Source organism: Cyrtonyx montezumae, unplaced genomic scaffold (assembly GCF_038088225.1).
Source record: "Cyrtonyx montezumae isolate F1298 unplaced genomic scaffold, pur_monq_1.0 scaffold_112, whole genome shotgun sequence".
Taxonomy (NCBI): domain Eukaryota; kingdom Metazoa; phylum Chordata; class Aves; order Galliformes; family Odontophoridae; genus Cyrtonyx; species Cyrtonyx montezumae.
This window is the reverse complement of record NW_027071840.1, coordinates 99267-111287: the sequence shown is the minus strand read 5'-3', so window position 1 is coordinate 111287 and position 12021 is coordinate 99267. Positions and strand designations below refer to the sequence as shown.

Sequence of the window (12021 nt, the reverse complement as noted above, 5' to 3'; positions counted from 1 at the left end):
CTGCGGGGCGGGGGGGCGGGAGGGAAAAGGGGGGGGAGAGGGGGAGTGGGGGGGAGGGAGGGGGAGTGAGAGTGGGGGAGAGAGAGTGGGAGGGAGAGAGTGGGGAGGGGGAGAGTGGGGAGGGGGAGAGTGGGGAGGGGGAGAGTGGGGAGGGGGAGAGTGGGAGGGGGAGGGGGGGGAGGGGGAGGGGGGGGAGTGAGAGTAGGGGAGGAGGGGGAGTGGGGGGGGAGGGGGGAGTGAATGGGGAGGGGGAGGGGGGGAGTGAGAGTAGGGGGGGGAATGGGGAGGGGGGGGAGTGAGAGTAGGGGGGGAGGGGGAGTGGGGGGGGGAGTGAGAGTGGGGGGGAGGGGGGGGGAGTGAGAGTAGGGGGGGGAGTAAGAGTGGGGGGGTGAGGAGGGGGAGTGGGGGGGAGGGGGAGTGGGGGGGAGTGAGAGTGGGGGGGGTGTAATGGGGAGGGAGAGGGGGGGAATGGGGAAGGGGGGGAGTGAGAGTGGGGGGGGAGGGGGAGTGAATGGGGAGGGGGAGGGGGTGAGTGAGAGTGGGGGGGAGGGGGAGTGAATGGGGAGGGGGAGGGGGGGGGAGTGAGAGTGGAGGGGAGGGGGAGTGGAGGGGGAGGGGGAGGGGGGGAGTGAATGGGGAGGGGGAGTGAATGGGGAGGGGGAGTGAATGGGGAGGGGGAGTGAATGGGGAGCGGGAGGGGGGGAGTGAGAGAAGGGGGGGGGAATGGGGAGGGGGAGGGGGGGGAGTGAGAGTAGGGGGGGAGGGGGAGTGGGGGGGGAGGAAGTGGAGGGAGAGGAAGTTGAGGGGAGAGGAAGTGGGGAGGAGGAAGTGAGGGGGGGAGGAAGTGAGGGGGGGAGGAAGTGAGGGGGGAGGAAGTGAGGGGGGGAGGAAGTGAGGGGGGGAGGAAGTGAGGGGGGGAGGAAGAGAGGGGGGGAGGAAGAGAGGGGGGGAGGAAGTGAGGGGGGGAGGAAGTGAGGGGGGGAGGAAGTGAGGGGGGGAGGAAGTGAGGGGGGGAGGAAGTGAGGGGGGGAGGAAGTGAGGGGGGGAGGAAGTGAGGGGGGGAGGAAGTGAGGGGGGGAGGAAGTGAGGGGGGTGGGGGAAGTGGGGGGGTGGGGAAGTGGGGGGGGTGGGGAAGTGGGGGGGTGGGGGAAGTGGGGGGTGGGGAAGTGGGGGGGTGGGGAAGTGGAGGGGAGAGGAAGTGGAGGGGAGAGGAAGTGGAGGGGAGAGGAAGTGGAGGGGAGAGGAAGTGGAGGGGAGAGGAAGTGGAGGGGAGAGGAAGTGGAGGGGAGAGGAAGTGGAGGGGAGAGGAAGTGGAGGGGAGAGGAAGTGGAGGGGAGAGGAAGTGGAGGGGAGAGAAGTGGAGGGGAGAGGAAGTGGAGGGGAGAGGAAGTGGAGGGGAGAGGAAGTGGAGGGAGAGGAAGTGGAGGGGAGAGGAAGTGGAGGGGAGAGAAGTGGAGGGAGAGGAAGTGAGGGGAGGAGGAAGTGGAGGGGGAGGAAGGGAGGGGGGAGGAAGTGGAGGGGGGAGGAAGTGGAGGGGGGAGGAAGTGGAGGGGGGAGGAAGTGGAGGGGGAGGAAGTGGAGGGGGAGGAAGTGGAGGGAGAGAAGTGGAAGGGAGAGGAAGTGGAAGGGAGAGGAAGTGAGGGGAGGAGGAAGTGGAAGGGGGGGAGGAAGTGGGGGGGGAGAAGAAGTGGAGGGGAGAGGAAGTGGGGAGGGAGAGGAAGTGTGGGGGGAGGAAGTGGGGGGGGTGAGGGAAGTGGGGGGGGGAGGAAGGCATGGGGGGATGGGGGTGGGGACGTCCACGGGGGACGGAGGTGACACGGGGGGGGGATGGGGCCGAGGGGCGGTCCCACGCCGCTCACCCTGAGTGGTGGTCTCCCCGTTGGTTCCGGCCAAGGGCACGACGCCTCTGTCAACCTGGGGGAGGGGGCAGCGTCACCGCGCAGCCGCCCGTCCCACCACCATGGCCCCACCCACCGCCGCACAATGCAACCCTATGGGTAGACCTGGCAGTCCACCACCACCCAATGCAACCCTATGGGTAGACCTGGCAGACCACCACTCCTCAATACAACCCTATCGGTAGACCTGGCAGCCCACCGATCACCACCACCACCACCACCCAATGCCACCCCATGGGTAGACCTGGCAGTCCACCACCCCCCAATACAACCCTATGGGTAGACCTGGCAGCCCACCACCCCTCAATTCAACCCTATGGGTAGACCTGGCCACCCAACCCCCCCTACCCCCCCACCCTCCCCCCTCCCCCAATTTAAACTCCAAATCCGTCCCCAGCGCGCCCACCTTGATGCCGACGACCCCCCCCTTGGCCTTGATGACCTGGGGGAAGGGACGGCCGTCGTCCGCCTTCTGGTACAGGGTCTCGTGGAAGAGGATGACCCCCCCGATGCACGGATCCACGCGGCTGTCGGCGGTGAACAGCAGCTGCCTGGTACCAGCGCCGGTTCTCCTCCGTGTTCTCCGCTCCCACCGAGCTCAGGTGCTTGCCGATGCTGCCTGCACACCAGTAAGGACCAGTAAGGACCAGTAAGGACCAGTAAGGACCAGTTTGGGGCGGGCCGGGATCACCGTGGTACTGGGGGGGGCTGCCCCGAGTGCTACGGAGCTCCCATTGCCAGCTATGGGCTCTCTGATGGGTTACAGTGGCCCTGAATGCCGTCCCAGTATGAAACAGTGCCTCCCAGTACAAACCAGTAACCCATACTGCTGTCCCACTGGGTCCCAGTATGGCCCAGTAGCTCCCAGTATGGCCCAGTATGGCCCAGTAGCTCCCACTGAGCTCCCATTGGCAGCTATGGGCTCTCAGATGCTTTAAAGGGGCTCTGAATGCCGTCCCAGTATGAATCAGTGCCTCCCAGTACAAACCAGTAACCCATACTGCTGTCCCACTGGGGTCCCAGTATGGCCCAGTAGCTCCCAGTATGGACCAGTAGCTCCCACTGAGCTCCCATTGGCAGCTATGGGCTCTCTGATGGGTTACAGTGGCCCTGAATGCCGTCCCAGTATGAACCAGTGCCTCCCAGTACAAACCAGTAACCCATACTGCTGTCTTACACCAGTTCCAGTATGGCCCAGTAGCTCCCAGTATGGCCCAGTAGCTCCGACTGACAGCTATGGGCTCTCAGATGCATTAAAGGGGCTCTGAATGTTGTCCCAGTATGAACCAGCGCCTCCCAGTACAAACCAGTACGGCCCAGTATGACCCAGTTCTCCTCCCAGTGCCCTCCCAGTCCAAATCAGTTCATCCCATCCCCTCCCATCCCCTCCCAGTCCCCCCCAGTCCCTCCCAGTCCCTCCCAATCCTCCCCAGTCCCTCCCAGTCCCCCCCAGTCCCCCCCAGTCCCCCCAGTCCCTTCCAGTCCCTCCCAGTCCCCCCCAGTCCCTCCCAATCCCCCCCAGTCCCTCCCAGTCCCCCCCAGTCCGCACCCGTGGACTCATCGGCGGCCAGGATGCCCTTTCCGGGCGCCACGATGTGCTTGGCGATGTCGGACAGCTCCTGCTTCTGCTCGGGGGTGAGCGCCGGGTACTGGTGCGGCATGGCGGCGCTACTGGGAGCACTGGGAGTGCTGGGAGCGCTGGGAGCACTGCAATAGGGGGACGCTATGGGGCGCTGCTATAGGGGGACGCTATGGGGCGCTGTCATAATGGGACGCTATGGGGCGCTGTCATACGGGGACGCTATGGGGCGCTGTCATAATGGGACGCTATGGGGCGCTGCCATAGGGGGACGCTATGGGGCGCTGCCATAGGGGGACGCTATGGGGCGCTGTCATAGGGGGACGCTATGGGGCGCTGCCATAGGGCGACGCTATGGGGCGCTGTCATAGGGGGACGCTATGGGGCACTGCCATAGGGGAACGCTATGGGGCGCTTGTATGGGAACTGCTGAATCACGGCCTGAACCACTGATTGGTCACCTGAGGTGAGCACCAAGTCAGCCATGGGGGCACAGGTGAAGGTGATATACCTGTGTGGGTGGAAGGGGTGGAGCCTGGTTCCTCCTCTCTCAAACCCCATTTAAGGGCTGACCACCACCAGGGAAGGGTCTCTTCTTGGAGATCCCTCCCACGTGGAGTCCCCTGCGAGCCTTGTCATCATAAAGGTGAGCCATCTTCTCTTTTGTATTATCTGTATAACTGTTTATATAGAACTACTTAAAATATACCATCCTCTATACTATTCCTTGGTGGAGTATCATCATTAGGAGTTATTTACCTTACATTTGGCGAGCCAGGCAGCTCTAACTAAATCCATAATGTCCTTTATTTGGAGTATGTTGAAATGGGCCAAGGGGGAGAACGTTACCCCCCTAGAACAGACAATCCCTGGTCTAATTCCAGGATTCATGGGGTCACCCTACTATGGGTTGGCGTCCGTTATTGAGAAATGGGGACCCATGCGGGTTCCAGGGACTGCTTCTCCCTCCCCATCTTATTTGACTGACTACTTCCTAGGATTAGATAAAGACATACTTGTTACCAAGGAGCGGCGGTTAGCTGCCTCCGCAGTAGCCTGGCCATTAGTAATGGCCATACTCAAGTTAGATGTTGCAAATGTTAATATGGAGACTGAAAATCAGTTATTACGAGACCGTATTGAGAAACTGGAACAACAGCTGGGTACATGAACAACCAAAAAGCCTGGCCTAAATGTCCCCACGAGACAAATACGGAATATATTGGTAGAAGACACCCCAAAATCAGAGGAAGAAGACTCTGATATGACAGGGGAAAAGATCTCTAAGGCAGATCTCGAAACTCCATCTATGATGGACCCATTCGAGATTCGGCCTATTATAACTCAAAAAGCAAAAAAGGTACAGGATAGACCAGCAGGGGTGCCTCCTGACCAATGGCCCCCTGCAGAAACCTGCCTCCATGTGACCGCTCGTCCGTATACAGCTAATGAGTTGATGGACCTAGTACAGCGGTTCCATCAGAAACCAAGGGAAAGCATACCATCATGGCTCCTAAGGTTATGGGATGCAGGAGCTGAAAGTGTTTTAGTGAATGGAACTGAAATGTCAAAATTAGCATCTATAACGATAAACCCGGCCTTAAGAGAAAGATTATATGCAGCTGTCCATTATAATGAGGAAAACCATTCTATTATAGATTGGTTGATGGCTGCATGCCGCTTAACATGGCCCAACAAAACCGATATCCCTCTTAATACTGGTTTGTGGTCCTCTATGGAGGACCTCCAGACCTATATCAGAGAACTAGGTATGAGGGAGGCTCTGTATGCGGACACTTTTGAAAGCCCCGATACGGAAAAATTTACAGCGGGCATGAGAGATCTGATCCTACAGCAGGCCCCCTCCCACCTATATGGGATGTTGGTTTCCATATTAAATCCGTTGGTGGCATCAGAAGCCATCGTACAGCAGGCAGCCCAGTTAGTGGCAGACTTAGGGGAGACGGAGCGCGTAAGAACCAGGCGCAATGTTCGTATAGTGGAAGATGCTGAGGCCTTCCCTATTAGAACTAAAAAGCCTGCTCCACGGATGCCCCGATCAGGCCCCGTACGGGTATCCCGGAGGACTATGTTTAATGATCTCATACGGGCTGGGGTTGCATTTACCAAAATTGATGGGCAACCCAACCATGTTTTGTTACAGCTGTGGAAACAGCTTAGGAATGATCAAAAATTTCAGAGTGCTCCCAGAAAATCGGGAGTACGAATTATAGAAAAAACACCAACAACAACCTGGAATTTGGCTGACTTTATAATACCGAACAGAAGGAAAAAATATCTGCAGGTGTCACGGGCTACAGTGCCTGAGCCACCTGTGGCAAAAGATTTAGATCTGACAAAATTCATGGATTAACGGAAAACTCTGGTCCCCATAGGGCCTCCAGATGTGAGCGGAGGCCCCATGTAGAACTAACACTATTCTGGTCCAGGACAAATGTGCAGAAGGTGATGGCTCTAGTGGATACCGGCACTGAAACATCGATTATATATGGAGACCCAACGAAATTTAAGGGTAATAGAGTGATGATTGGTGGGTTTGGGGGACAGACTATTCCAGTCACCCAGACGTGGTTGAAATTGGGGGTTGGGCGTCTCCCGGCCCAGCAGTATAAGGTGTCGATTGCCCCAATTCCAGAATATATCCTGGGCATAGACATTCTATGGGGTCTGGCTCTCCAGACAACTGTGGGAGAGTTCAGACTACGGCAGAGGTACATTAGTATCCGGGCAATACGGACAATACTGAGGGGCCATGCGAAACATGAGCCCATTTGTTTGCCAAAACCACGCCGGATTACTAATGTAAGACAGTACAGACTCCCGGGTGGGCAAGAAGAGATATCAAAGACAGTGCAGGAATTAGAGAAAGTAGGTATTATAAGGCCTGCACACAGCCCATATAATTCCCCCATATGGCCAGTACGGAAGTCGGATGGAACATGGAGAATGGCGGTGGATTATAGGGAACTGAATAAGGTCACGCCGCCCATCCATGCGGCCGTACCCAATATTGCCTCCTTAATGGACACTCTTACCAGGGAGATCAAAACCTACCATTGTGTCCTGGATTTAGCGAATGCGTTTTTTAGCATACCTATTGCTAAAGAATCGCAAGATCAATTTGCATTTACGTGGGGAGGCAGGCAGTGGACCTTTCAGGTCTTGCCACAGGGGTACGTGCACTCACCAACATACTGTCATAATTTGGTGGCACGTGACCTGGCTGATTGGAGAAAACCGAACATTGTGAACCTATACCACTATATTGATGACCTCCTGTTAACATCCGACTCACTGGAAGCAGTAGGGGAGGCAGCAGATTCATTAACTGCCTACCTTAGTGAAAGAGGATGGGCTATCAATCCTCAAAAAATGCAAGGTCCAGGACTGTCCGTAAAATTTCTAGGGGTAGTCTGGTCAGGAAAGACCAAAGTGTTACCTGATGCCATCGTAGATAAGGTTTAGGCATTTCCAGTCCCTACAACACCAAAGCAGCTGCAGGAATTCCTGGGTATATTGGGATATTGGCGTTCCTTTATACCTCATTTGGCGCAGCTGCTGAGACCTTTATATAGACTTACCAGAAAGGGCCAATTCTGGGACTGGGGAGAACAGAACAGGATGCTTTCCAACAGGCGAAACAGGCGGTTAAACAAGCCCAGGCACTGGGTATATTTGATCCTACCCTTCCAGCTGAGTTAGATGTTCACGTAACTCAAGATGGCTTTGGCTGGGGCCTGTGGCAACGTCAGAGTTCTGTTTGGACCCCCATTGGATTTTGGTCTCAGGTGTGGCATGGAGCAGAGGAAAGATATAGTATGATTGAAAAACAGTTATTGGCTGCCTATTCCGCATTACAAGCGGTAGAGCCAATAACCCAAACAGCCAAAGTTATGGTCAAGACTACATTGCCAATCCAGGGGTGGGTAAGAGATCTGACCCACCATCCTAAGACGGGGTGGGCCAGGTGCAGACAGTGGCACGATGGGTCGCCTATCTCAGTCAGAGGAGTAGTCTGTCTTCCTCACCGTTGAAAGAAGAGCTCCAGAAGATTCTTGGCCCATTAACATATCATAATGATGCACCGAAACAAATTTTTGTTGCTCCACCACGGATGAGTGCCGTCCAGGAAGGAAAATATCCTGTCCCTGAAGATGCCTGGTACACGGATGGGTCCAGCAAGGGCAACCCAAGTAAGTGGAGAGCAGTAGCGTACCATCCTGCCACAGACACAATCTGGTTCGAAGAGGGGGATGGTCAAAGCAGCCAGTGGGCAGAGCTGCGGGCGGTGTGGATGGTTATAACCAAAGAACCTGGTGATGGTATCCTGAATATTTGCACAGATAGTTGGGCTGTGTATCGGGGGCTCACTCTTTGGATCGCACAGTGGGCCATCCAGGATTGGACTATCCACTCCCGACCGATCTGGGGCAAAGATATGTGGTTAGACATATGGAATGCAGTCATACACAGAACTGTGTGTGTCTACCATGTTTCTGGTCATCAACCCCTACAGTCACCAGGAAATGATGTAGCCGACACACTGGCCAGAGTTAGATGGGTTGAGAACTCTCCATGTGAGAATATCGCTTACTGGCTACATCAAAAGCTGCGGCATGCTGGGCAGAAGACCATGTGGGCAGCCGCTAAAGCGTGGGGACTGCCCGTACAACTATCGGACATCGCTCAAGCATGCCGAGACTGTGACGCCTGCTCTAAGATAAGACCGAGGTCGTTGCCTGAAACTACAGCCCATCTTGCTAGAAGACACAATCCTCTACAGAGGTGGCAGGTTGATTATATTGGGCCCCTCCCTCGGTCTGAGGGGGCGAGATATGCCCTAACCTGTGCCAACACCGCGAGTGGGCTAATGCAGGCGTATCCAGTACCAAAAGCCAACCAGGCATACACTATAAAGGCACTCACAAGGCTGATGGCTGCCTACGGGACACCGCAAGTCATCGAGAGCGACCAAGGAAGTCATTTCACGGGTGCAGTGATACAACGCTGGGCAGAAGAAAATAATATTGAGTGGCGATTTCACCTGCCATATAATCCAACGGGGGCAGGCCTTATGGAACGTTACAGTGGTATTCTCAAGGCTGCCCTGAAGACAGACTCTCAGTCCCTACAGGGGTAAACAAAGAGGCTCCACGAGACCCTGCGGGACCTGAATGAAAGACCTAGAGATGGCAGACCCAGTGCCTTGAAAATGTTACAGGCAACATGGGCCTCCCCACTTAGGATCCAAATTACGGGCACCAATAATGAGTTGAGACCTCAGATGGCCTGTGAGAACAATCTTCTGCTCCCTGCACCTGAGGACCTAAAATCAGTTACCAATAAAATAGAATGGCCCTGGAAGGTGCAGGTAGGACCACGATGGTGCGGCCTACTTGCACCTTGGGGGAGATTATTGGAGGTGGGGGGTTCGGTAGCCCCTCCAATAATTGGTACATGCCCTACTGAAATAATGGTTAACACTCCAGCCTTTATTGCTAAGGGGACCCCTATCATGTCTCTGTGGCAGATCAGGACACCCTCTTTGGTGCCTGATATAGTCGTACAGCCACAGACATCGGGTCAAAGAGTTTGGTACAGGCGGCCAGGGCATGCCCCTGTACAAGCTGAAGTGTTAACCCAAGACAGGAATACGGCCTGTATCTTCCCCTGGAGAGCGGATCTTCCCCTCTTGGTGCCTCTAAAACTGCTGCCATAAGTCTAAGAGTCGCCAGAAGGAACCAAACAATGCTACAGTGTTCCAGAGTTGCAGCATCTGGTGATGGTCTAACCGGGACTGATGACACAAGATGGACCTGCACTGTGTGATTGCATGCTTCCAGTAGATACCACCGAGCACTGGCCCAAAGAAGAGTTCGACTGATATGCCAATCATCACCCATCTCGGATTACATCAACATGCGACGGGCAATTATGTAAGCATCGCGATGTATTGGGTCTCTGTATCAAGGGGAGCTCACCTTATGGTTACTTGATCAGTGGTTCATGTCGTGAAGGGGTGGAGTGTATGGGAACTGCTGAATCACGGCCTGAACCACTGATTGGTCACCTGAGGTGAGCACCGAGTCAGCCATGGGGCAACAGGTGAAGGTGATATACCTGTGTGATTGGAAGGGGTGGAGCCTGGCTCCACCTCTCCCAAACCCCATTTAAGGGCTGACCACCACCAGGGAAGGGTCTCTTCTTGGAGATCCCTCCTACGTGGAGTCCCCTGCGAGCGTTGTAATTCTGAAAGTGAGCCATCTTCTCTTTTGTATTATTTGTATCCCATCTACATAGAACTATCCAAAATATACTATCATCTATACTATTTTGTTGTGAAGTACCCTCCTTGGGTGTCATTTACCCCACAGCTTCACAGGACTGCTGATAATTGTAACTATAGGTATTTTTACAGTAAGCTGTCCTTGGTAATCTATTCCGTTTAGCTAGCAGGTGTTGCCTTTGGGCTCTGTGTTATGCACTGGCCACGCTGATACTGTGCTCAAAGGAAACTACACTGTTTGAACCTTGAGAAGAGTAGAAGCAGGAGATGGTCTGTGGCGAGTGGGAGAGGAAAAGTGCACTTTGAACAGGGGACGCCCTGCTAGCACTGCCTTTCACATCCACTGCCGAAGCATTCCTGTTTGGGTTTTTTAGGATTAGGGTGATATCCAGAGTTACCTCCCTCAGGATGGTTTCTCACTGCTGTTCATTGTTGGGAACTGCTTAAAGTTGTCTTTCTCTGAGGCTCTCAGCCAATGATTGTGTGCTATTCTCTGTACGCCCCTGTCTTAAACACTATAAGAGTAAGGCTGTCCGGGTAATAAACTGAAGCCTGATCATTCATGTATTGAGTCCTGTCGTGCTCCCCGCCTGAGAGCAATCCACTCGGACCCTGATATCCGCAGTAAGCACTCACTTCACTAAGTTCTCGTTGCGCATGGCTCTGTGGAGTTACTTAGGTGAAAATGGAGAAGATATGAAGGAATGGCATCAAAAACCCACTCCTGCAGTGAGAGCATGGGTGAGAGAATTACAATACAGACCCACGACCAGTGAAGTTGTTCCTGTCACTACAGGTAACCAATAGAGGGGCCCTGCCCTCAGCCAGAGGAGGGAGAGGGATAATAGAGTGCATTGGACTGTGTGGATTCGGTGGCCTGGCACATCAGAACCACAAAAATATGAGGCACTGGTGGATACTGGTGCACAGTGTACTCTAATGCCTTCAAGTTATAAAGGGGAAGAACTGATTTATATCTCTGGAGTGACGGGGGGCTCTCAGGAATTGTCTGTGTTGGAGGCAGAAATAAGCCTCATTGGTAAAGACTGGCAGAAGCATCCTATAGTGACCGGACAGGGGGCTCCATGCATACTTGGTATAGACTCAGATCTCCGAAGGGGGCACATTAAGGACCCCAAGGGGTACCGATGGGCTTTTGGAATAGCTGCTGTGGACACAGACAACATTCAGCAGCTATCTGTTTTACCTGGCCTGTCAGAAGATCCGTCTGTTGTGGGGTTGCTCCAAGTGGAGGAGCAACAGGTACCGATTGCTGCAGAAATGGTGCACAGACAGCAGTACCGCACCAACAGGGATTCCTTGCTCCCCATTCATAACTTGATCCGTCAGCTAGAGAGCCAGGGAGTGATCAGCAAGACTCACTCACCGTTTAACAGCCCCATATGGCCGGTGCGTAAAGCCAGTGGAGAATGGAGGCTGACGGTAGATTACCGTGGCCTGAATGAAGTCACACCCCCACTGAGTGCTGCTGTGCCAGACACGCTACAAGTCCAGTACAAACTGGAGTCAAAAGCAGCCAAGTGGTATGCCACCACCGACATTGCTGATGCCTTCTTTTTTGTTCCTCTGGCCACAGAATGCAGGCTGCAGTTTGCCTTTGCCTGGAGGGGCGTTCAGTACACCTGGAGCCGTTTGCCCCAGGGGTGGAAGCACAGCCCAACTATTTGCCATGGGTTGATCCAAACTGCATTGGAGCAGGGTGGTGCTCCTGAGCATCTGCAATACATTGATGATATCATTGTGTGGGGCAATACAGCAGAGGAAGTCTTCGAGAAAGGAGAGCAGATAATCCGAATTCTCCTACGAGCTGGCTTTGCTATCAAGCGAAACAAAGTGAAAGGGCCTGCACAAGAAATTCAGTTCCTACGTATAAAGTGGCAAGATGGACATCGTCACATCCCAACAGATGTGACTGACAAAATCACTGCCATGTGTCCACCCACCAGTAAGACAGAGACCCAAGCTTTTCTGGGTGTAGTGGGCTTTTGGAGAATGCATGTTCCAAACTACAGTCTCATTGTGAGCCCTCTCTATCGGGTGACGCGGAAGAAGAATGATTTTGTGTGGGGCCCTGAGCAGCAGCAGGCTTCCGAGCAAATTAAGCAGGAGATAGCCCGTGCCGTGGCCCTGGGGCCAGTGCGGACGGGACAGGATGTAAAGAACATCCTCTACACTGCTGCTGGAAAGGAAGGTCCCACTTGGAGTTTGTGGCAAAG

The 12021-nt window shown here is 54.5% G+C and overlaps 1 protein-coding gene across 1 annotated transcript; it reads right to left on the bottom strand.

Annotated features, from left to right (window-relative positions):
* Positions 1-1859: 1859 nt before the first annotated feature.
* On the bottom strand, positions 1860-3584 carry LOC136044554 (fructose-bisphosphate aldolase A-like; the record flags this gene model as incomplete). Its single annotated transcript, XM_065729887.1, is given in 4 exon segments — positions 1860-1914; positions 2305-2451; positions 2453-2517; positions 3448-3584. Coding segments are annotated over 4 exon segments (379 nt in total), but the record flags the coding sequence as incomplete, so codon positions are not given.
* Between the last annotated feature and the right edge of the window lie 8437 nt (positions 3585-12021).